General features: G+C 31.4%; 2 protein-coding genes across 3 annotated transcripts; both read left to right on the top strand.

Annotated features, from left to right (window-relative positions):
- Window positions 1-64: 64 nt before the first annotated feature.
- Window positions 65-22,082, top strand: LOC126748511 (small G protein signaling modulator 3 homolog). Of its 2 annotated transcripts, none has more exons than XM_050457789.1 (14): window positions 65-376; window positions 450-646; window positions 5,130-5,228; window positions 5,493-5,601; window positions 9,931-10,196; window positions 10,252-10,382; window positions 10,444-10,772; window positions 10,832-10,977; window positions 20,444-20,573; window positions 20,644-20,902; window positions 20,961-21,128; window positions 21,188-21,330; window positions 21,393-21,553; window positions 21,670-22,082. In XM_050457789.1, the coding sequence occupies exons 1-14, from the start codon at window positions 308-310 to the stop codon at window positions 21,863-21,865; spliced, it is 2,403 nt and encodes an 800-aa protein (XP_050313746.1). In that variant the 5' UTR covers window positions 65-307; the 3' UTR covers window positions 21,866-22,082. The 2 variants fall into 2 exon arrangements, with proteins under 2 accessions (XP_050313746.1, XP_050313745.1); XM_050457788.1 differs by having other exon boundaries at window positions 21,384-21,553.
- On the top strand, window positions 15,787-19,701 carry LOC126748512 (uncharacterized). The gene has a single exon (XM_050457790.1). It carries the CDS (start codon window positions 16,840-16,842, stop codon window positions 19,063-19,065), a length of 2,226 nt encoding a protein of 741 aa, XP_050313747.1. The 5' UTR covers window positions 15,787-16,839; the 3' UTR covers window positions 19,066-19,701.
- Window positions 22,083-23,789: the final 1,707 nt, after the last annotated feature.

Here is a 23,789-nt window from a genome sequence, read left to right as displayed (position 1 = left end):
TTGCATACTCCCCCACAAAACCAAAAAAATCAATAATGGGAAGTGTCAATGTCAAAAACAGCTGTCCACTTTTCATAAAAGTAAACTTATGTGGTCTAGAAAAATTTCCTTATTTATTTAATTTATTTGTTGACAATTCTGTGTTGATTTTATTTTTCTGCTGCATGAGCATAATTTTAAAACTTTATTAGATTATATTCGAAAGAAATCATATAAATTAGTAGTGATGAGAGTTTTTAATTAGACATTTCAAAGTGCCTACATCTATTTTGTTATCTATTATTTTGATTAATTTGATTATTCAGCAATGGATTTGGCCAAATCCCTATTTGAAACCAGAAGTCATGAAGGATATGTAGGCAAAGAAGATCACAATGTGAGTGTCCTGCACTTAGATAACCTAAAATATAAGTGTAATTTTGCAAAAACCATATTTTCATAATTACCAGAAACGGGAGCTACAATTAGCAATTGAACCTGATGAAGATACAAGTTCAGACAGCTTTAATGGGCTTAATGTGGAAGATCTTGTTACTCCAACTCCTGGTGGCCCTTTCTCAGCTCTGACTCCCAGTATGTGGCCACAGGAAATTATGGCAAAGCAGTCGAAAGGTGAAGAGGATCCAAACTCTCAACCTGAATACAGGTATGAAATAGTTTTTTAGGTAAAATTCTAGTTTAGCAACTGTCCTGAAAATCACACCTAAAGCTATGGAAAAGGCTTAAAACATGTTGGAGTGATTCCAACCTTCTATTGCTATGCTTCTTCATAATATTTATGTTGCATCTCAGTCTGAGACTAAATTCTTAGGAGTTATGGTTGATACTGAATTGAGTTTTAAATCTCATATTATAAATCTTTTAAAGAAAGTATCATCTGGATGTTTTGCTGTTAGAATTACATCCATTGAGTTAGGATGTGTAATGGCAAAATCAGTGTGCTATGCCTTAATAGAGTCAAGGTTGAGATATGATCTTTGCTTTTGAAAAACCAAGGCTTTTTAACTCTATATGGATGAATTGTTCTCGAAATCACAACAATGATCCATAAATATATAAATCCATAAATATACACAGGTTTCAGCCTAACAATGTCACTCATATGACTAGAAATACCTCAAAACTACAGTTACCCATACCTTGTTCAACATTGGCAAAAAGGTCAATTGTTTATGAAAGTATTAAGATCTACAATCATCTACCAAATAACCTGTCCGCCATTCCTTCCCGGTAAAAATGTTTAGAAATAAAGTTAGAAGATTGCTAGCTGGTAAACCCTATTATAGCTTAAATGAATTTTATTGTGATAGTTTTTAATGTTCTTACCATTCTTTATTTTAAGTTTTTAAGCATTTTAGTAAGTTCTATTTGCAATTGTCTGATAATATGTTATGTGTGCTGTTTATATACTTATATTTATATTTTTTATATTATATTTTACCCCATTATATTTTAATTTCATGTTTTGTTTTTTGTCTATTTTATATCTTTTATTTATATCTAATACATGTATGTGTGTTAAGTCTACTTTTATAGTTTGTAAGTAGTGCTATTTCTGTAAAATTAAGGTTTTGAACTAGGATAAAACTAATTTATCTACATACTAACACTACTAAACACGAGCACTAGAAATATTGATCCACGACTGCTAGAAATATTGATTTACATCCTACTTATTTACTACTATTTATGTCCTATATAAATATTGCACCAATATTCCGAGCTGAACTGAACTGTCAACTGACCTCCTAGCGGCGATGTGGCTCATTATATACTCGACACACCCTGGTTCATGAAGATCAGTTAACCTTCCACGCGTCTCCAGAGATGTCGTACGATGGCCTCACTAGTGTCATTCCGAAACGATAAAGTACAGCTGGCAATCGCGGCGTTGCCAATATCTACAATCAATAATGATATCTGACAACGCAGAAAAATCAATAATATTCACTAGAACTAGTTTTGAACTAGGATAATTTATATTAGCTTTATCAAGAATATCCATATATTATGATAATAAAGCTTTTTTTGACTTTGACTTTCATGTGTAATTTTATCGGAATTTTCACATGGAAATTTCTTTTCCAAATGAAAACAAAAATATATTTTGACATTTAATTATACTAAAATTATGAAAGAAAGCCTAAAATGTGTGTTTCCAAGGTAAGCCACAAATCACCTATAAAAATATTAGAAAACAAATTTTTGAGAATTTATATTACTGTAAAAACTTTTCTGATTATCATAAAATGACATTATAGGAATGTTTCCTCACATCTTAGTGTCAATGCACTTTCCTACAACCCTATTTTCCTATAGTTTTAAGTGGGTTTTTTAGAAAAGCTGTGTTGGGCTTATAATTCCAACATATCAAAATTATTATTTTTTTTTTGAAAAAAAAAACCTACTTGAAATTTCAATACTCCACTGCAAAATTCATTTCAATTCAATAAATTACATGCAAAACACATAGTAGCATATACACAAAGCAAAATCAATATATACGGCAAAACATTAGTTGCACATTAAAACTTAGATAGTTAAGAACTTACTTTAGATTACCTAACTTAGATTAAAACTTAAATAAGATATCTAAATTCATACACTATACTTTAAAAACTTTAACCGATTACTGAACAATAAATCAAAACATTAATTATTAAACACATTGATGAATTCTCAGGCATTGTAAAAAGCTTTCTTGAGCAAAATTTTTACAAGCTTGAGGCATTCAGCAAAAACCCGTTCATTGAAACATTGATTAATCTATTCTGTAAGGGGTACAACAATTAAGTTTTTTATTGTTTTCATTAATTGTACACTCACACCAAATATTTCTCTGCTAGATATATTTTTAGTATGATTTATGATGTTCCTAATCTCATTAAAAGTTACATTGGTGAAGAAGATCTCAGTACTTGGAAGAGTCAAATTTTCAAAATGCCCAAATAGAAATATTTATTAAAAAGTTCTGGAGAACTATTTATGTTACTTCTGAGCCCCTTTTTAGGATTGTATTACACTATACACACATTTTAAGCTATTTCCCATAATTTTAGATATGATGTTCAGAAAAGTTGCTAAACTAGACTTACCATTTTTTAGTACTAGTATTCGATTACATGTTTGAGAATAAGCCTACACCATATTTTATAATTATATAAAAAACCAAAAGCTTTCAAAAATGGTCTATAGCTAATAATATGTCTTAAACGAATATTCAATTCAAGAAGTACTTTATTGGTCAAAAAAAAATAAAAAATTGTCACCTAGGCATAAGTATCTGTACATAATAAATCTTATGTCCTAAGTTTACAATTTTAAACATCATTGACAGACAACACATAATAAAAGATTAAAATACTCAATTTAATATTTAAATTAAATAAAGGAATAAAAATAACTTAAAATATAAAGAATCATTTATATTATAATATGCCTTGCCTAAAAGCAGTCTTTTAAGTAAGTGCCGGGAAGTCTTCAAAGGATTAACTGTTGTAAGTCTTGATGGCAAGTGATTATACATTTTCCGTCCCTCATTAAGGGTCTTTTTATTAAGGTAGTTTTTGATATTGATAGGGGCAAGTTGAGAGCCTGGCAAGTCACCCATTGAGGAGTTGGACCTTGAATCTTCTCTCGATTCTTAAAAATAACAGATGGGTTAAGAACTGCTTTTTTTTGTAAAAAAAAACTATATAAATAGACTCCGATTAGCTGAACTGCAGAATGGTATACTATACCTCAAGTCTGATTCAAATAATGAAAAATACACCAACCATGCCAGATGCTCATCCAATTCCGCCGTTGGCCCTAACCGTAAAACATATTGATGAAAGCTTTCTGCTTAACGTCATTATGTGATTCTCAAAGTGCACCTTCTATTACTATTCCAAGAAATTTAGATATTGATAAATCAGGAAGATGATTATGATTCCAAAGAGTACCTGCTACATCACATTTAAAACCAATGTGTCAGTTTTGCTTAAATTCAAAAAATCCTATTAGAATCAAACCATTCTTTGACAATCCTGACCGCAGGTTTTGTAATTTGTTTAAGCCCAACCACATCTCTCTTTTGCTATACTATTTATAGATATGTAAGCAACAATTTGATGTTCCCAGAATATCATATAATTTGACGGTTTTTCTTAATTTTGACTGCTTGTATTTAATTTAGGATTTAACACACCTGTCTGAAACACTTATGCCAGAAATATACTTTTATCTCAAGAAATACACCCTTGTTATTGTTAAGGCCAGATAACAAAAGTTTCGCCTGACTCCCTTAATTGTCAAACAACAAAACAGATTAAAATGTCAGAATAAAAAAGTAAGAATTTACAAATTAAAATAACCTAAATTGGGGTCCAGGCAGGGCCTCCAAACAAGTGAACTACTAGAACTAACAAAGCCATGTTTATGACCGTTTAAGGGTCAGTAAATAACTCATTTGATAGTTCAATAAATTATTCAGCCCTTTTAGAAAGTAAAGTAGTTTTATGCTTGTAAATATTTTTGTTAGTCCTGTATGTTCCTAAAATGTTTCTGTATGGTTTACTAGGCACACATAATCACAACACAATTATGATATAGGTAAAAATTCATGCTTAGTTTAAATAAATACACAATATACCATAAATATATCTCATGTTCTCTTATTAAAAAGAAGATGGAAAGAGGACCTATATATTTAAGAGAATTATAGAGTTCAACTTTTTAACAACTTTCTTCATTAAATCTTAAGATTAAATAATTTTTAATACATTTAAGGTTGCCTTTTATTCCAGTTTTAGTTACTTCTTCTGCTCTAGTCATTAAGTTGTTTTTGGGGATTTTTGTACTTTTTTAGGTATCAATAGTAGTACTTTATAAAATTTTACATGTAAATTTTTCTCATTTTGACAAAAAAAATTTTTGGTCCCACCTTTTACCAAGATTTTTATTTGAAACAGAAGTGTAGAAACAAGTCTTTAGCTCTCTCTTGGAATAAATAAACCTTATATATTTTTGTTTAACTGTTGGTTCCCATACATTTATTATTTATTCTGAACAAAATAAGTGGTTTGAGATGTACCATGTGTTGCTAATAAATGCTCTGTTAGAAATCTAATTAGCCCCCTTTTTTTAAGATTTGATGAATTTGGATTTCGCGTTGAAGAAGAAGATGGCCCTGAACAAAACTCCAACAAACTTCTTGGTATTCCATTGGTTGAAGACCCCCAACATAGGTAAATAAGATCTCTTTTCAGCAGTTATATATGGTTGTGGGTCTCACCAATAAAAATGCATTTGGTTTATTTAATAAAATGTCTTATACATTTGAAAAATAAATATTTTTAGCAATTCTTAAAATATATTCATGTGCGTACAATATGTAACATAAACATTAATAAGCACAGCAAATGTATAACTGCTGAATAAGTATCCTGCCTATTCTATAAAACTGAATAAAGAAAGGCATGTTTAAAAGCACTTTCTATTATTTCTTATAGGTTACAATGGGTAGCTCATTTAGAGTTCTCTCATAACAAAGAAGTTTCAGACCTAACCTGGGATAAGGTTGACATCAGAATACCTAGGACGGACAAGCTATCTCAAATGGTATTTATTACATTATGATAGTCTGATAAATTCAATATAAATGAAATGAACCGTTTCTGAAAAAAATGCTCGAAAACCGTCGATTTTAATATTGGGTTTAGGGTTTTTGTGGAAATATACATGGTGAAAAGTGATTACATAAACATATTTTGAACGAAAAACTTTTTTTAACCCATTCGTTCCCATTGTACTCATATGAGTACAGTGAACAAAAAGACTTAGTGCTGACATCTATTTTTGAATTTTGAAGTTTCCGTGAAATATAGGGATCTGTAAACAAGTATAATTTCATGTAGACGTTTAAAAATGTGGTTATCGCGATGCAGAATTTTGTTGTTGTTGATTTCGATAGTCAGTGTCCAACTAGTGTTAAAATCCTGTGACTGCCCAACGTAAGTTATTGTTTTTATTACCATTTGATAAATCACTAGGTTTCATTGTTGATTATAATAGTCTTAGGGGATCATAAAACGTATTTGTTTTTGTAAGCCAGTAATATTACAATTCTGTTGTCACAAAATGGCCCCCCGAACCTTACTGTACTTATTTGAGTACAGTGGGCACTCACAGTGTCTATTTTAAGAAAAATGTTTTGGATCCTAATTTTTATAAAGTAAAAAAATTTATATGTGATAAAATATGGTCTAATAAATTGTTTACAAAAAAACATAGAAAATATGTCTTTGGCTCTGTCGCCTAACAATATTTTTTTTATTGCTAGAACTGATAACAAAAAATGGATTTTGATGACGATGCATATGTGCCAATTCCCACCTCAAATTTTTATGGTAAAAGGTATCAAAGGCTTGGAGCTGCCCTAGAAGATATCTGTTCCACAAATAAGAACGTTCCAGCTGATATTATTATAATACCACCTGATCCTGACAGTCAGACTGACGAAGAGGATATAGATGATGATTTGATTGAAGAAAATGAAGTAAGCCAGTTTCCTAGGGATATCCCAGGTCAAATTGAGGTACACTATGTGGATGAGAATAAAGATACTAGTGATGAAGAAATGGATATGCCGTTATCTGTTTTGCGCCAAAATCTACTAAAAGGCTCTGCAGCTATCAAACTAGAAGATGCTGGTCAATCGTTGCGAAAAAAAGAAAAATCCAGTGAACTCAGATGGACTGAAAATATTATTGATATATCTTTACCATCAACGCCTGGGGCCGCTGATCGGTTAGAAATAGTCAAAAGCGACTTACAGGATTGTACTCCAATTGAAATCTTTGAAAAAATATTTGATGACAAGATTGTAGACCATATTGTACATGAAACAAACGTATATTCCTCTCAAAAAAATAATCATGCCTTTTTCGTTTCTAGAGCATAGACATAAGACATAGAGCATAGACATAGACATAAAATTGTTCCTTGCAATTTTGTTATTTACTGGATATCACAAGCTTTCCCGTGAGCGTCTCTATTGGAGCCTTGATGAAGACGTTGGCGTGCCCTTTATAGCAAATTCCATGTCTAGAAATCGTTTTCAAGATATAAAGAGATATATTCATTTGGCCAATAATAATAATTTGGACGGGAATGACAAACTAGCAAAATTGCGCTCTTTGGTAGATCTTCTAAATAAAATTTTTTTGCAATGGGGCATCTTTCACGAGGAGCTCTCAATAGATGAAGCTATGGTGAAATATTTTGGGCACCATCCCTCAAAACAATTTATAAAAGGCAAGCCTACCAGTTTTGGTTATAAGGACTGGATGTTGACCAGCTCCACAGGATATTGTTATTCCTTTGATACGTATTGCGGTGCCAAATCGTCAAATCCCGCTTTAGCTTCAAAATTACCCTTAGGATCAACGGTAGTATTAGACCTCTTAGAAAACATTGCAGTCCCTTCGGACCATACTGTGTTCTTTGACAACTACTTTACTAGTTTTGACCTTCTAAAAACACTCAGAGAAAGGCTAGAAAGGCCAGAGGGCCACAGGCACTGTTAGGGAAAATAGGACCAAAAAATGTCCACTGACGAACAACAAACTATTTCAGAAAAAGGAACGTGGTTCTTATGAATATAGGTATGATAGTGATTCTCATGTTTTATTTGTAAGGTGGAAGGATAATAGCGTTGTAACTTTAGCAACAAATTATGACAAATTTGAACCTTTGTCAAGAGTCAAACGTTGGTCAAATGCTGCAAAAGAAAAAAATTATGTTCCTCAGCCATTTTTATTTCAAACTTACAACCAACATATGGGAGGCGTCGATCTACACGACCAAGCAGTCAGCAATTACCGAATGAATATTCGCGGTAAAAAGTGGTGGTGGTGCCTGTTTACCCATATGGTGAATATGTCAGTTGTAAATTCATGGAGATTACATCAATTAGCCTCAGCAGAAAAAATGGATTTGCTTGGATTTCAAAGACAAATTGTGTTGCATTACTTGAATTGCTTTGGCAAATCACGGTTTGTGAAACAGGGTCACTTCCCACGCAAACTGGAAAAGCAATTAAGGTGCACTGTGTGTCATCAAAGAGCTAGATGGGCTTGCATAAAATGTCAAGTAACACTTTGTTTGGAACGAACCTGTTTTATAATGTATCACTCTCATTAAAATAAGTTTTCTTTTGTAAAATAAAAAAGTTGTTTTGTCTGCCAAGTTACCATTGTACTCATTTGAGTACAATGGTAACTTGGAGTTCTCTTAACTTGGAGAATCTCTCATGTAAGTTATCTTTAGAATTAGAATATAGGTTTTATATATCGTTTTGTTAAGAATATAGATATTATCACAATGACGTGTATTTTTTTTATTTTTTTGACTAAAAGGTACCGTGGGATCTAATGGGTTAAATTAAATGTTGGTCTTTTACTTGTTGTCGTTATTGTTGTCAGTGCTAAAGAGTGAATGTATTTTGGTGCAACTATTTGAAGTATTTTTAGATTTGCAAGTGGTTTATTCCTTTTGAGAGGCGAAAACAGTGTCATCTTGCATTTTATTAGTAACTACATTTTATTACCTACTGTTATTGTATGAAATATGAGAAAATTAACCGAACGTGAAAGAATCGAAATCTTATGCATGATTGGTTTCGGAGATATGTCGCTTACTCAAAAGGAGGTGGTTCAGTTGTTTAATGCAACTCATCGTGATTGGTCGCCTATCAGCACTTATGTAATTATAACAATAATTTTGTAAAACGGATAATATTTTCTGATGAAGCAACGTTTACTCTAATGCCAATGTGAACAGACAGAATTGTCGATAATGGTCGACCGAAAACCCTCATTGGTTCACAGAATATCATTCACAACACCTTCAAAAAGTCAATGTGTGCTGCGGTATAGTGGAAGCAAGAGTTTTAGGACTTTACTTTTTTGAACTTTTTCCAAATGATCTTATCCTCGCTCTGATAACTTTCTATCCGGATTTGGAAGAACCCGACATGCATTAACGTGATCTTTTTTTTCAGCAAGATAGAGCCCCTCCACACTATGCTTACCCGTTCGCAATTATCTAGATGAAGTTTTTCCAAATCGTTGGATAGGTAGACGGGGGTTCATGGCCACCCAGATCGCCAGATTTAACTTCCCTCAATTACTTTTTATGGGGATACTTAAAAAGTAAAGTGTAAGTCACTAAACCAGCGAGAGATTTAAAAGAACAAATACGCCAGGAAATTAGAAATATTACCCCAGATGTCATTGACAACTTTCAAAAAGAATTTTTAAATCCCCTTGGTTATGTCAAGTTGTTACCTCAATTCAAACATTTAATTTAGATAGGTATTTTTTTAATTTTACATTTTATCATCATTTTTCGTTAAAAATTGCTTATGTAACCACTATTCATTAGTACCATATCTTTTGTAAAAAAATGTAGAAAAACCGTAAACCAAATAATAAAATCGACGGGTTCGGGCATTTTTTCAGAAACAGTTCATTTCATGAATCATTGAATTTATCCGCTACTTTACGGATGCACTGTATAAGTAACTGTGCCTGTCACCTATTTAAAATAATAAACAAAATCATAGAAAATTCCTAAACAAAATACTCAACGTTACGTTTACTGTTTTAAAAAAAAGCAATAAAGAAACTATAAGTGCTATATTTAAAAACAAAATTGCTTTTATTTTTTAAGATCTGTTCATAAATCAGATTAAAATAAATGTAATTTCTTGTTAACATTAAGAAAAGAATAAGCAAACTTCTATATAATTTAACGCAAACCATGCTTTTTCGTGAAAAAAACAACAAATTTCTGAAAGAACTGATGTATCTCCCAAAGATGCTGTTGAAGATGTGCAACATTTTCTGGTGGATCTTGCTATTTTTACTAGCTTAAAAATTTATTTAGATTCGCTTGGGAATTCCACATTCATTAAGACCTCAAGTGTGGATGCGAATGTCTGGTGCGTTAGTAAAAAAACAACAGTCTGAGCTTGGCTACAAAGAAATCGTAAAAATGTCGAGTAGCGACTCACTAATGACTTCCAAACAAATAGAAAAAGACCTGCCTCATATAATGCCGACCAATGCATGTTATAGTCATGCACATAGTACAGGGATTCCTAGGCTAAGAAGGATATTAAGAGGAGTTGCTTGGTTGTATCCAGATATTGGGTTAGTGTATTTATATATTATTGATTATTTCTTATTAGTATAAAGATAAATTTAGGTACTGCCAAGGGTTGGGCGTAATTGCTGCTTCTTTGCTTTTGTTTATGGAAGAAGAAAATGCTTTTTGGATAATGGTGACTATTGTTGAAGATCTGCTGCCTGCATCTTATTACAGCTCAACACTATTAGGTATGGTATATGTTAAATAGCAAATCCATCAACTGAAGTGGCTGATTTTGCACTTTTTCAGGTATCCAAGCCGATCAAAAAGTTTTAAGGAATCTCATCGCCAACTATTTACCTGATACAGATGAGGTCCTTAAGAATCATGATATTGAACTGTCATTAATCACAATGCAGTGGTTTCTAACTTTATATGCTAATGTTGTTCATATGAAAATCTTGCTTAGGATATGGGATTTATTTTTCTTTGAAGGCTCAATAGTTCTGTTTCAAGCTACATTAGCTATGCTAAAAATAAAAGAACCTAAGTTAAAAACATTGGAAAATTCTGCTCAGATTTTTAATGCACTCTCAGATATACCTGGGGATATTGATGATGTTGATAAACTATTGGAGGTACTAATTTGTAGAAAGAAATTGTATTTAAAAAAACAGGTTTGGATAATTTGTTCTAGGTTTCCATTGAGCACACGAGTTCTTTAAAAGACGTGATGATAGAAACTTATAGGAGAAGACACTTAGCATATTTGATGGCCGATCAAGGAGCACTCGTTGGAAATCCCGAAGCAGCTTCCAATTTGCCAAAACAACATTTAGCAAGGTTAGTGATATTATACTATACAGGGAGGGGACTCCTAACTGGGATAAATTCGCTAGCGGTCCTGAAAAAAATTATTCGGAAAAACTTCTTTTTGAAACAAGTTAACTATTGCCTTTAAATTGAAGAAAATTGTTTAAAGGTATGAAAATTAAAAACCCTGACGTTCGTTATAAATCGTTATAAAATGACCTAACTGGCCCAAAAAATTTACATATCATATACATACAATAATTAAAATTTTTGTTTAATAAAAAGATAAATCGAATAAAAGAATGGGTAGGTAATCCTAGAGAAGTATTATTTGATAAAGTAAGTACCTAGTATTTATTAAACACAAAGTTTAAAAATTGAAAAAATCTAATGATTATTGGGTTTAGAACCGGATGCGAACTTAAAATTAAGTTGGGGCGCTATTTCGAGAAAGTCATCCTGATTTGCTTCCATCAAATCAAAGCACTGTGAGTAAAATTAAGGAATTCAGAACTCATGGACATGTAAGAAGTATCCCTAGATAAAGGCAAGCATCGGTAAGCGAGGATACAAAACTGGATATTCTACCGAGTTATCAAGAATTATTTATTAAGACAAGTAGCTCGGGATTATGATGGTTGTCGCAAAACAGTTTAAATTCTAAAGTCAGCAGAAGAACGAACAAAAAACCTGTCTCGGAACCGCTAGAGGATGATCCTGATCTTAGATTATAATTTTGCGCAGAAGAAAGTCATGATGAATTTGGTTGATAATGGTCAAATACCTAATAAACTGGATGTTATTTTCAAACGAAGCCACTTTTACTAATAATGGAGAGGTACGTAGGTAGATTCTGATGCCGTTTTAATATTTAAGCCGAAATCTGATCGTTGTTTTTGCAAATATCTATCGCATAGTTTTTCTTTTTTAGGTAAACCAGCAGAATTGGCGTTACTATGTCAGAACAAATTCAAAGTGGATGGTCGAGCAGCATACACAATATCAAGTAAAAACTAGTATGTGTAGACTGAAATCATTGAAGATTGGATTTTTGGTCCAATATTTTTTGTAAACAATTTAACTGGTGATATCTTGCATTTTTTACAAAACACATTGAAATCAGAATTAACACTATTCCCTTCTGAAAGTGGAAATTTTTACGAAAGTATCTACTTTTAGTGAGATGGTGCACCTGCTTATCTTGCCACAATTTCTTAATAATTTGTTCCACAATAAACGGATTGGAAGAGGGACAATCGAATATCCAGCAAGGTCACCTAACCTTACTCCATTAGATTTTTACCTTAAAGTTAGTCTATGCTACAATATCCAGAAATATTGAACAACAAAAACAGAGAAATTCAATTTATTAGACCGATTGTTTTAAGAAGTTTACAAACGGAATTCTATAATTGTTTAGGGCCTTTTCAGCAAGTAAATGGCTTTCATTTTGAACAGTTTTTTAACTAATAAATATTTTCTTTTACCAAAAATTGACATATTTTTACTGTTCATCATCTTTTAAAACGAAAATAGTAACAGCACCAGAAATGTTTCAGTTTAATTTTAAACATTAAAAAAATTATTTTAAATCTATTAATGTCAATAAAAAATGTGCCATCAACCTACATTTAAAACTAACATTCGAACAAGGTGACATAAGAACTATCGTTTCGCTTAAAAAAAATAAATGCTTAAAAAAAAGTGGGATGATTCAGATGTTTTTTACGAATTGATAACTGTTTCAAGATAAATAAAATACACATTTAAGGTCCGGATATTTTGTTTTTAATTTTCATACCTTTAAACAGTTTTTTACATTAAAGTCAAGGGTTAATTTGATTCAAAAAGAAAATTACTCCATCAGTTTCCTTTTTAAAAAAGCTATTCAACACGGCGTCACAAGTGGCATCATCCCCTTTAAGATAATTAAGTAGTAATAATAAATGCGATCCTATATATTATGACAGCAATAGAAATATTTTTTGCCCAAAAAGAAAGGTCCTATAAACTTAACCTACGTCTAAATTTAACCCTATTATAAACACTTTTTGCTTAGTCTAGTACTCCATATATGAAACATTGATATGTTATTTATGTGGACCCATAGCAACCTACTACGGTATATGTACATATAGCTAGTTGTACATAAACCTACGTACAGTGAACCTACCAGTCGTAATTGACAACTTTATTCTAAAAAAAAAAGTTGTGCTAGTGATAGATACACCGCAATATTTGCAAACATGTTTTTTTAAATTTTCTTTTCTTTGACAGTATATTTTCTTTACTGCGGTTAAAAGTTATTAGAGACCTTACGAACATGCTAAAAATATGCGGTTATCAAGTAACGTTATTATTAGCTTTATTTTTATTTTAAACCTTTTTTTGCATTGTCTCAATGCTCTATTAAGATAAAAATTTAATAAATCAAATGCTTTATATAATGAAGGTAATATGTTGAAAAGACTTATAAAAGAAAAAAAGATCTTATATACAGGGTACTTTTTATATGGCTTTAAATAAGAAAATAACAAAAAATATATATTACCTTGCTAAAAAAGAAAAGCATTTTTGTTCTATTACATAGAAACAGAAGCATAAATCACAAATTGATCCGTAATACTAATAAAAACAATGCCCATACTTCTTAAGCACGTTAGACTTATCACGATGTGGGATCTATTATTTTAAATTCATGTTTTTTTTTTGAAAATTATAGTTAAATATTTTGTTGTACTAAACTGTCAAGAATATATCTTACATTGTAAGCACTTTTATTTGGTAAAATACAGCTACGCGTATTTGTAGTTCTGGTTATTCTATTAATATTGTTATATTTAACTTTTTTTTTAACCTGGTCTCAGAAATAAACAATGCTTAATATATTTTCTAGGTTGCGATACATAGAAATAAAAGCATATCTCATATTTTAGTGATACGGAAAAAAAATAAAACACATTTTTATTTTTCTTGTTTTCATTAGAAATAAACTGCATTTATTACATTTAAAACTAATTTTTGCTAGGTAATGCGAACATAATGGAAAAAATGTCATTAACAAAAAAAAAAGCTTTGTTTCTTAAATTTGAGGCTTGCCAAGAAATTTAGATGTCCATACAAAAGGAAATCAAGGGGAAAATAACCGTGGGATCTCGCAAATCAGGTTTAAGGAATAGTGAATGCCCTTTCAAAAGATGTATCATAAAATGCCCCTTCCATTTGAAAAATATTGGATGCCGCCTCCGCGCTAGGGGGTTGAAGTTGTAGTTATAGAATCTATGTGTAAATACGTCTGAGGATATTTTTTGAGAATTTTCACATTCAAAGTCGTAAACTTTGTTGCACTATTTTTATAGGAAACGTGGTCTCATCAATTATTTATGACGTTCCATACCCAGAATGAGGTTTTTTAGATTTTGTTAAAAAGCAGCAGGTCGGTCTAAAATCTAATATTTAGTTGCGGAAAATTTCAAAAGAATCTTGGTGTTGTAATTAAATCTAAAGCGACAGTACGTAGGAAATATGACATTTTTACTCTCAAGTGTTAATTAGTTCAAATCGTATACGTGAACTTGATTTCTTGACATTTTATACTCAAAAATGTATCGAATATAACTGGCAGTGTGAGGAAGCACATTAAAACCTTTTACTTGCACTAGATTTGTCCAGATTTTATTACTTTTAAACAAAAATCGTATTCGAAAGGATGGCATTCTGAGCAAAATTTTGTAAGCATCGCCTTTAAGGAGATTGTACATGGGTTTTTAGATCATTCATAACGTGGCACTGCCAGGATTGACGGTCAAAATTATTCCTTGCATTGTTATTTTTTATGTAACACAGTTTGAATTTATAAAAGTGTACTTTCATACACTTGGTACATATGCGTAAATAATACTTCGTTCTAGTTTGATCTAACGTTGTGTTGTCAATACTTGGCTTAGCTTGGCTTGGCTTGCTGTATTAATGGCTTTGCTGCTAGGCAATTCGCTTCGTCCGAGACACCCAGCCGTATGGTTCTGGACCATGTAGGAACCTCTGGCTTCTTCTTTAAGACAGAACTTAAATTATACTATAACTATTATACGTTAAATTATAGAGGCAAATTTGTTAATAGCACAACATAATTATGGAAGCGGGATACATAAAAGCACTCTAAACAACAAGGGAAATATATTAGGAATGAAAAATGGTTGGTAGATAGTTGAGCTTTCATAGTTTTAATTTATTTAAGTTAACAAAATATATGATTATTTTAATTAGTCTAATTTTATTAATCTTTTAAGCCAGAAAACGCGGCAGAAGTTAACCTTGGAATAAATACGGATTTTCGGGCGCTTTGTGCGGTGTCCGAGAGTCACATGCTGAGGTTGAACCCTTTGAAATCGGTGGCTTTATTATTTTATAATGATAAATTACGTGAAAATATCTTGGGCCAGTTGGATCTTAGTATCGGAAACGCTAATATTTCTTTTAAAAACTCCTCCAAAAACCGGGGTTTAATTTGCGACACTAAACTTAAATTGAACACAAGAGTTTGTATTAAAAAATCCTACTGCGGCCTTAAATCTCTTTTTCCTCACAGGCATTACTTAGAAAAGAAAACCAAAATTGAACTATGTGACGCACTCGTACTATCACACTTTAACTTCGCGGATAGTGTTTATGGTCCTTTTCCGGACACAACACAGTCTCGGAGAGTGCAAAAGGTTCAAAACTCATGCATACGATTTATGTGTGGCATAAGACATGGACAGCACGTATCACATATCACATAAGACCTTATATTATAGATGTTTGTGTCTAATGATACTAATTTCCTTTTTTCCAAAATTTCGTTTCTTAATGCAAGGTTTTCGAAGGATACAATTATTGGCATTTTAATGATAACTAAATTTTTGCTCTTCTCCTCCATGGCTCTGGGATTTTGCCATTTTGACACATGTCAAATTCGGTAATCCCAGTTTTCGGTAATCATAGGCGGAGAACTCAGCGGCACTAAGTCCAGAGCAGTCTTTGTGGAACCATCTGGAACACGTTCCAGCACATTGGATCTTATATTGCAACTTAGTTAAGTTACGATTGCACTTGCCGCAACTAATAGATTTCCTTCTGTTAGTCATAATCCTAAGTCCGGAACTGCTCCACGTCTCAAAGTCCAAACTGGGATCGCCCACGTATTAGAGCTTCTAAGTGCAGTTGACTGCGTAGGTCGTAAACTAAAGCTGAGACTTAGTAAAACTCACCCAGTTACAAGAAAAACTAACAAAATTAGGCAAAACACTTGGAGAGCAGCTAATACGTCTTGTGCATGCGATTGTTGAGTTAAGTTATAAGTCATTTGGTATCTAAAATTTTAATATTGTCTGTTCTACAACATTCCAACAATTCTTGATCCTCAATTTCAAAGTCTAACCGGAGGCCGCCCCTCCCTGTATCACTTATGTCTGTTCAAAAAGCAAGGGAATGCTATAAGCTTCTACAGAACGGAAGGCAAAAAAACAGGCTAAAAATCAAGTCAAAAAAGCCAAATTTCAAGCAAGAATTTTAGATTTTTAGCAGAAAGCAGTTCAAACACAGCCTCTAGAAAAATTCAATGCGTACAGTAGCAAACTCACTGTCAATACTTATTTAAAGATTTACCTGTCAATATTCGCTAACCTTAACAAATTATTGTCGCCAGCGCCCCCGCAACTCGAACAGATGTTTTGCCCGCGTAAAACTTTCTCCTTTTAATGGTTTTGACGTTTGACACCGAGTTGATTTTCTAACCTTAATAAACCCCGTATTGTCGTAACGGGAGTAAACAACAATAAAAAAATATGTTATATGTTTATTTTGATTAAGCTTGCTACGAAAATACTGAACTGATATCTAGTATCTAAAATTATGGATGATGGAAAACGTAAAAATAAAGTTCAAGGCGAGAATAAGAAATCCAAAAACGATACATTAAAAGCGACAATATCATTGTATCTTCACAGGAGGCAACTTGTGAATGCAAAACCGAGAAATATCTCAAAGAAATCTTTAATGAAGCAAGCTGTTTTGGATAGTAGTATCAGCAGAGCAAACTCTGTACTGGATCATTTTGTTAGTGATAGTGACTCTTTACTTGTCGAGTATAGTATAATGTTTCAAAGGTTTGTGAGCTGGTTAAGAGAAAATGTAACCATGAAAAATGTATGTCAGGATCTTCAAATGCTTGTTGGACCGTTATTTTGTCACTTCTACATTGACATTCGAAGCTGTGGGAAGCCGCATGAAGCTATTGCCTCTAGTAATACATTCTATAGAACTAATATTGAATTTGTTGATGGAATGGACTATGATAAAACAATAAAAGACTTTTTTAAAGCCATTCAACATGTGGCAGATGATGTAGTGCAGAATGGTTTTGAAAATGGTGCTGATGATATACCAACATTTGAGGTGTTAAGGGATAAATTGAGATCCTGTAAAATTATACATTATGTATCAGAGGATTCTTCCAAACTTCTTATGAAATATGTTAGCAGTTTATCAGAATCTCATGTGATGCTTTTACATGCTCTACAGTTGTGGTTTGAGTTACGAATTTTTAATAAAAAGGGTTGCAAGAAAAAAGTAAAGAGAGAATCTCCGAAGATACACATTCCCTATCAGAAACCTATATTAACTAAAACACAGAGAAAGCAGCTACAAGAAGAGGAAGAAAAGGAGTTAGAATATTACACTCAATGTGAAAAACTTTTGTTAGATGCAAGGGAAAAAAGAAAGAATGATATAATAGAGAAGGAAAAGCAGGCAAAAATTGAAGCAGAAAATAAATTTGAATTTGAGAAGCATTTAAAATATATGGAAGAGGAAAGAAAGAAACTAGAACTAAAAAGAGAAGGATATAAAAAAGTAGAGACCAGAATAATTGTAGAAAAACCTGAAATGCCAAGTGTACCTGAAGAAGATACCATAGTAATAGCTGAGGATGGGATAAAAAACACACAAATTAAAGGTGAAATTACTTGTAAAGATGATAATGATAGTAAGAATGACTGTAGGCTAACAGAAGAAAATAAGACTGATCGTATGGACATTGAAGTAGATAAACCTGAGCCATCAATTTGCAATGGTAAGCAAAATGAAACCAAATCAATATCGAAGTTACAAAAAATTAAAAATGTCATTAATAAAGTAAGCAGAATACCAGCAAATGTTTCTAATTATACAGTGTCAAACAATAAAAATAGAATCAACTGTGGAATATTTAAAAGCAATATAGGTCTGGCAGCATTGGCCGAAAAAAACATAATGTGGACATTACCACTTAAAGAGGATGCTTTTTTAAATACTACTATGCCTTTTCTAACATATGTAAAGGCTGTAAACCATTCAAAACAAATATATTGCATGACAGTTTGTTCTAATAATACTTATTTATGTACAGGATCGGCAGATAAAACCATATGTGTATATAGTGTTAAACATTTTAAGTTCCTTAGACGACTTTGGGGACATTTTAGTTCTGTGTATTCAGTAGCAATAAATGATACCTCTAAGTATCTTGCATCAGGATCTTCTGACAACACTGCTAGACTTTGGAATATTAGAAATGGAAAAGTTTTGAGAGTTTTTGCAGCACATGCAGGACCAGTAACTACTTTACATTTTCATCCAAATTCTTTATATTTGGCAACAGGCTCAGCTGACAAAAATGTTAGGATTTGGAATATTAGTACAGGAACTACAGTAAGACTTTTGCATGCTGCCAAGAAACACATTTACTCGGTTGCATTTTCACCAACTGGAAATAGTATTGCTGCTGCAAGTGATGATAAAAAAATAAGAGTGTGGGATATAATATCTTGTAAAGTAATACATGAATTTAAGAACAAGGAATCATCTATAAAGCTCTTGTTGTGGAGCAGAGATGGAAAGCATTTGTGTGGGGGTAGTTTCTCAGGAGTTATTAAAATCTGGGAATTAAAAGTTAAAGACAAAGATAGTATTAAAGAGCAGAAGCATGTTGAGTTAGTGATTAGAAGGCGTACCGATGGTATAATACTTTCCCTTGATAATACTCTTGGTAATTGGAGTTGTTTGTCACTAGCTAAGGATACTGCTGTCGAAGATATATGAATGTCAGTAACACTACATCATTATTATATAACTATTATAGAAAATTTAGATTTACATTGTGTTCAACTTAAATCTGTTTTTTCTATGGTTATGTTTTGTAAATTTTTGCACACTATTCCTACCCGCTCTTATAGTTAAATCTGTATGTATTGGTATATATTGTTTTTCATTTTATATATTCTGTTGACATTTGTCATTGAACTTTTAGCAATGTCAAGTATCTGCACCAGAATGTAGCAATTTTTTAAACATGGTCATGAAATATGACAATTTAATAAAAGAAAACAGTTATTCTATAAAGTGTATAGGTTTATGTGCGCGAGTATTATAAGTACAACATTATTATTTCCAGTATCAAATAAGGAGATGAAAAGGATTTTAATGTTTTTTAGAATAGTGTACTTTTCAGTTACCATCTGCATTTTTTTGTAATTGGATGTTTGGTTGTTTTTTCATAGGATAGTATAAAACTTCAGGGCAAATTACTTCCAATATTAATATTATAAGAATACTAAGTATTTTATTTCATTTTTTTGTATCATACCTATGCAAGCCATTGAGTTTTCTTAAATTATTTTCATTTTCTTTATTTTGATATTTGAATACTTAAATGTAATATGAATGTAGAAAAATAATGGCGGACAGTGTTTTGATATTTGGTCATATAGATGTATTTGAAATAAATACCTATAAATTTGTATACTTATCTTAATTTGTATACAAACAATGTAAGTTACTAAATGTAAAAAAAATTATCATCTAGAGATTAATCAATTCTTGTCTGGTTTGTAAATAATTGATATGATTAGTATGATCTATATATTTTGCTTCAAAGACATGAATGATTTATCATGCTTACTGTTTTTTTCTTCTGTAATTGATTGTTTTGCAGAGAATTAATTCAAAATAAATGATATTTATATTTTGGTAAACAGTTTTTTATTTCAAAAAGGCATTTTTAACTTTACCTTAAAAACGTACATTTTAATGTCATCCCGTTCTAAAATTATTAAAGTCAGCAAACTAGTAACTCTTTTGAATTTAAGATAACACTATATCTTTTTTGATAAAAGTACATTTACAAGGGACACGCGTTTTCAGAATGAGCGAGAAAAAATATATATGCAATTCTACTAAATAGATTTTGAACAAGGTAATAAAGAGAGGTCAATAATATCTTTTTCGATTTTAAGTGGTGTTAGCAATGAATTCTCTTGTTCTTTCAATTTTATAACTGTTGTTAACACCAAATGGATATTTAATAAGTTGTATTAATAACTTTTTTTTGAATAGTTAATTTTAACTAAATTCACATTCACATCTTGTGTGTGACTTTTTTACTTATTATTGAATAACTATTATAAAACTTTACTTCTAGGCGACAAGTTAAGAAGAATAAGTCTGTATTTCAAATGCTACTTTTCAACGAAACAAACGAAGAGGAAATTAAGAGCAAAAACATCAAACAAACTGAAATTCTTGTAGACCTCAGGGAAGCAATTTTACAGGTATATTCTAGTGTCTAAATTCCTCGTGATATTAGAATATATCCTAATTTGGCCTTCCTTGCTATTGTAGGTGGTTAGGCATTTCTTACAGTTAGACCCAAAGCTTAGTTCGGAGATTTCGTTAGTAGCAGATTATTCAATGGAAAGTCACGCTCAAGATCATGCAAATTATATTAACGTCTCAAAAAATCGCAAAAGAAGAGCAAAAGCTCTTTTGGATTTCGAAAGGCATGATGATGATGAATTGGGCTTTAGAAAAAATGACATTATCACTGTTGTTAGTCAGAAAGATGAGCACTGTTGGGTTGGAGAGCTTAATGGATTAAGAGGTAGGTGCTCAAATATTAATTACAAATCGCCCATAAAAATTATATTATTATTTTTTAGGTTGGTTCCCTGCTAAATTTGTACAACTTCTAGATGAGAGAAGTAAACAGTATAGCAGTGCTGGAGATGATAGCATATCTGAAACAATAACTGATTTAGTGAGGGGAGTGCTTTGTCCTGTGATAAAACAAGTCTTTGAACATGGCATGAAGCGTCCAACATTTTTGGGTACATGCTGCAATTTTGGATGCCTTCAAATTGAAATAACACTTTTCAAAACATTTTAGGTAGTCCATGCCATCCATGGCTTTTTATTGAAGAGGCTGCAACTAAGGAAGTTGAAAAAGATTTTAATTCTGTATACAGCCGACTGATTTTATGTAAAACTTATAGGTTAGATGAAGATGGAAAAGTACTGACCCCTGAAGAAGTATGTATCAAATTATATATTTCCTTTTAGAGACAGTAATAATCAGTTTGAAGTGTTTTCAGCTACTGTACCGATGTGTCCAAGCAGTTAATCTATCCCACGACAATGCACATGCTCAAATGGATGTTAAACTGAGGTCCCTAATTTGTATAGGTTTAAATGAGCAGGTTCTGCATCTTTGGTTAGAAGTTCTTTGTTCTTCTAGTGAAATTGTGCAAAAATGGTAAGGAAAAATTAGTGTAAAGTAATTACACTTAAAGCAAAAAATTACACTTAAACCTGTAAATTCTTTTAGCTTAAATCGTTGACCCTAGAATTTAACATTTATTTTTTATTTAGGTACCAACCATGGTCATTTATTTACAGTCCGGGTTGGGTCCAAATAAAATGCGAATTGCGCATTCTTTCGCAGCTTTCGTTTAACTTAAACCCGGATTGGGAACTTCCAGTGAAAAGAGAAGCAAACAATCAGCCATTGAAAGACGGTGTGAGAGATATGCTAGTCAAGCATCACTTGTTTAGCTGGGATATCTAACATTTACTTATTTATACGTATCCTAACCCGTATTTCCAATGTAAAAAGGTCCTGATGTGACAGTGATAACTTTGCTCCGATTTATTTAATAAAGGCTAAAGGGATAAGCGAAGAAAACCATAATTGTATTTAATTTTAAAGAGATCAAATATACTAATTCTATTACAATCAGCTGTCATTTTTAGAAACATAAACATAATAGAAAACCTCTTTATTAGTATTGTATTATTTTCCCCGCAAGTACGTTAACATTGAATTAGTTACAGATACGTTAAAGGTGTTTTCCATTACGATACTTTAATTAAAAATAAAACCATCCTATTATATGTAATCTACCACCTTCATTTAAACGTCCTTCAACATAACTTTAATTAATGTTGAGTTAGTTAAGGCATTCTAAAGTGCCTTATGGTACATTGTATAAGGATTGCATGATCTGTGTGGAATAAGCCTTAGGTTCTTTATTGTATGTATAAATAATATATATTTTTAGAGGTTACAATTTCAATAGAACATATTTTATTTTTAGTCACCTTTGCCCTTCTCAAACCATTGACTTTAAAAAAGTTTTATAGTTGTAAATTTGTGGTAAAGTAATCAACCCGTACAAATACTGTACTCTTTTATAACATCGATTACCTCGATATATGAAAGAATAAACAAGGTATCTATTTAATCGTAAGTTTGTAATATAATAAGTTCTAAATTTGGCGATTTACAGGAGAAAAGGCAGGTCTTTGATGTTATAGATGTAGTCTGTGATATATATTCCTATGAGTATTCCTTTTAGTAAATCGGCTTTATTATACCTTCTTTTAGTATTAAATACCAAAATGCTCTTTTAGACGCAATTCTCTTAGCTCTCAATTTAGTCTCAAAGAACACGTACATTTGACAGAAAAACTAGTTTTCAGTAACTACAGAACAAAACTTTTTAATTGGACATTGTTATTAATTTAATTTCAACCTTAATTTTGTTTTATAAATCCTTTATTGTTATATGAAAATGCACTTATTATTTATGGAAGATAAAGAATCGATATTCGCCTTCGTATTGTAAATGATGAATTCTTACTGATAATATTACGGGTATTTTATATAGTCGGTATTACTTCTTGGTCCCAGAAACTGGCATTATATTACAATTTTTGTTCGTATTTTCTATATATTGTAAAGTATAGCGGAAGAACATATTGACTTGGATCTTATCCACCACATAGCGCTCAAATAGAAAAATTAATATGAATGTAAATTTAAGATATTTGCTTTTGAAAAATTAGATAGGGTTAAAAATTAAAACTGAATTTTCTAATCTATTTTGCTTGTCTAATATGTTTTAAAAACATTGAAATAGTCTGAAGACAAATTCATTATAAAGAGGAGGATCTAGAAATGAGGTTAACAAGATATGTTTTTCAGAATATTTAAAAAATATATATGTATTTAAAAAAACAGATTTTTGTTTACACACAGAAAGTGTAACACTTGGAAAAAAATGGTCTGCACTTAGAATTGAAAATGGTACAAGAACAATTTTCAAAGATTTGCTACGAGCTGCATCAAGATTAAAATATATAGAGCACCGAAATTTCGACTGCCACCCTTTTCTTTCTATGAATTTCATACATTACACAGTATTAAGATTTAGTTATCCAGTTTCACTTGTAGGGTGTAAATATACCATTATTTAATTTATAGTTAGCCATAACTTAAACATATTCTCAGATTGGTATTTTTGTAATCTAAACTGTAATATTAAATCTATTTTTATTGTAGCGCTTAGTTATTAAATTCGTTAATTCATTAATAATTTTTAAATCGTTGGTGTATATGTCTGACTTAATATCATATTCCGGTTAAAAATAGGTAACGAATCTTTGAAACAATATTCATTTAATTATACATTAAATAACTAACGAGCATC

This window comes from Anthonomus grandis, chromosome 22 (genome assembly GCF_022605725.1).
Source record: "Anthonomus grandis grandis chromosome 22, icAntGran1.3, whole genome shotgun sequence".
Classification (NCBI taxonomy): Eukaryota; Metazoa; Arthropoda; class Insecta; order Coleoptera; family Curculionidae; genus Anthonomus; species Anthonomus grandis.
The sequence above is the reverse complement of the archived record's forward strand: the minus strand, read 5'-3'. Positions and strand labels throughout refer to the sequence as shown.

Bases quoted from the DNA above. Each gene is read 5' to 3' on its own strand.
- LOC126748511 (XM_050457788.1), top strand. From the start codon at position 308: ATGGATTTGGCCAAATCCCTATTTGAAACCAGAAGTCATGAAGGATAT. The intron at 377-449 runs GTGAGTGTCCTG...CATAATTACCAG, and splicing joins TAGGCAAAGAAGATCACAAT to AAACGGGAGCTACAATTAGC. The intron at 647-5,129 runs GTATGAAATAGT...CCTTTTTTTAAG, and splicing joins AACTCTCAACCTGAATACAG to ATTTGATGAATTTGGATTTC.
- LOC126748512 (XM_050457790.1), top strand. From the start codon at position 16,840: ATGGATGATGGAAAACGTAAAAATAAAGTTCAAGGCGAGAATAAGAAA.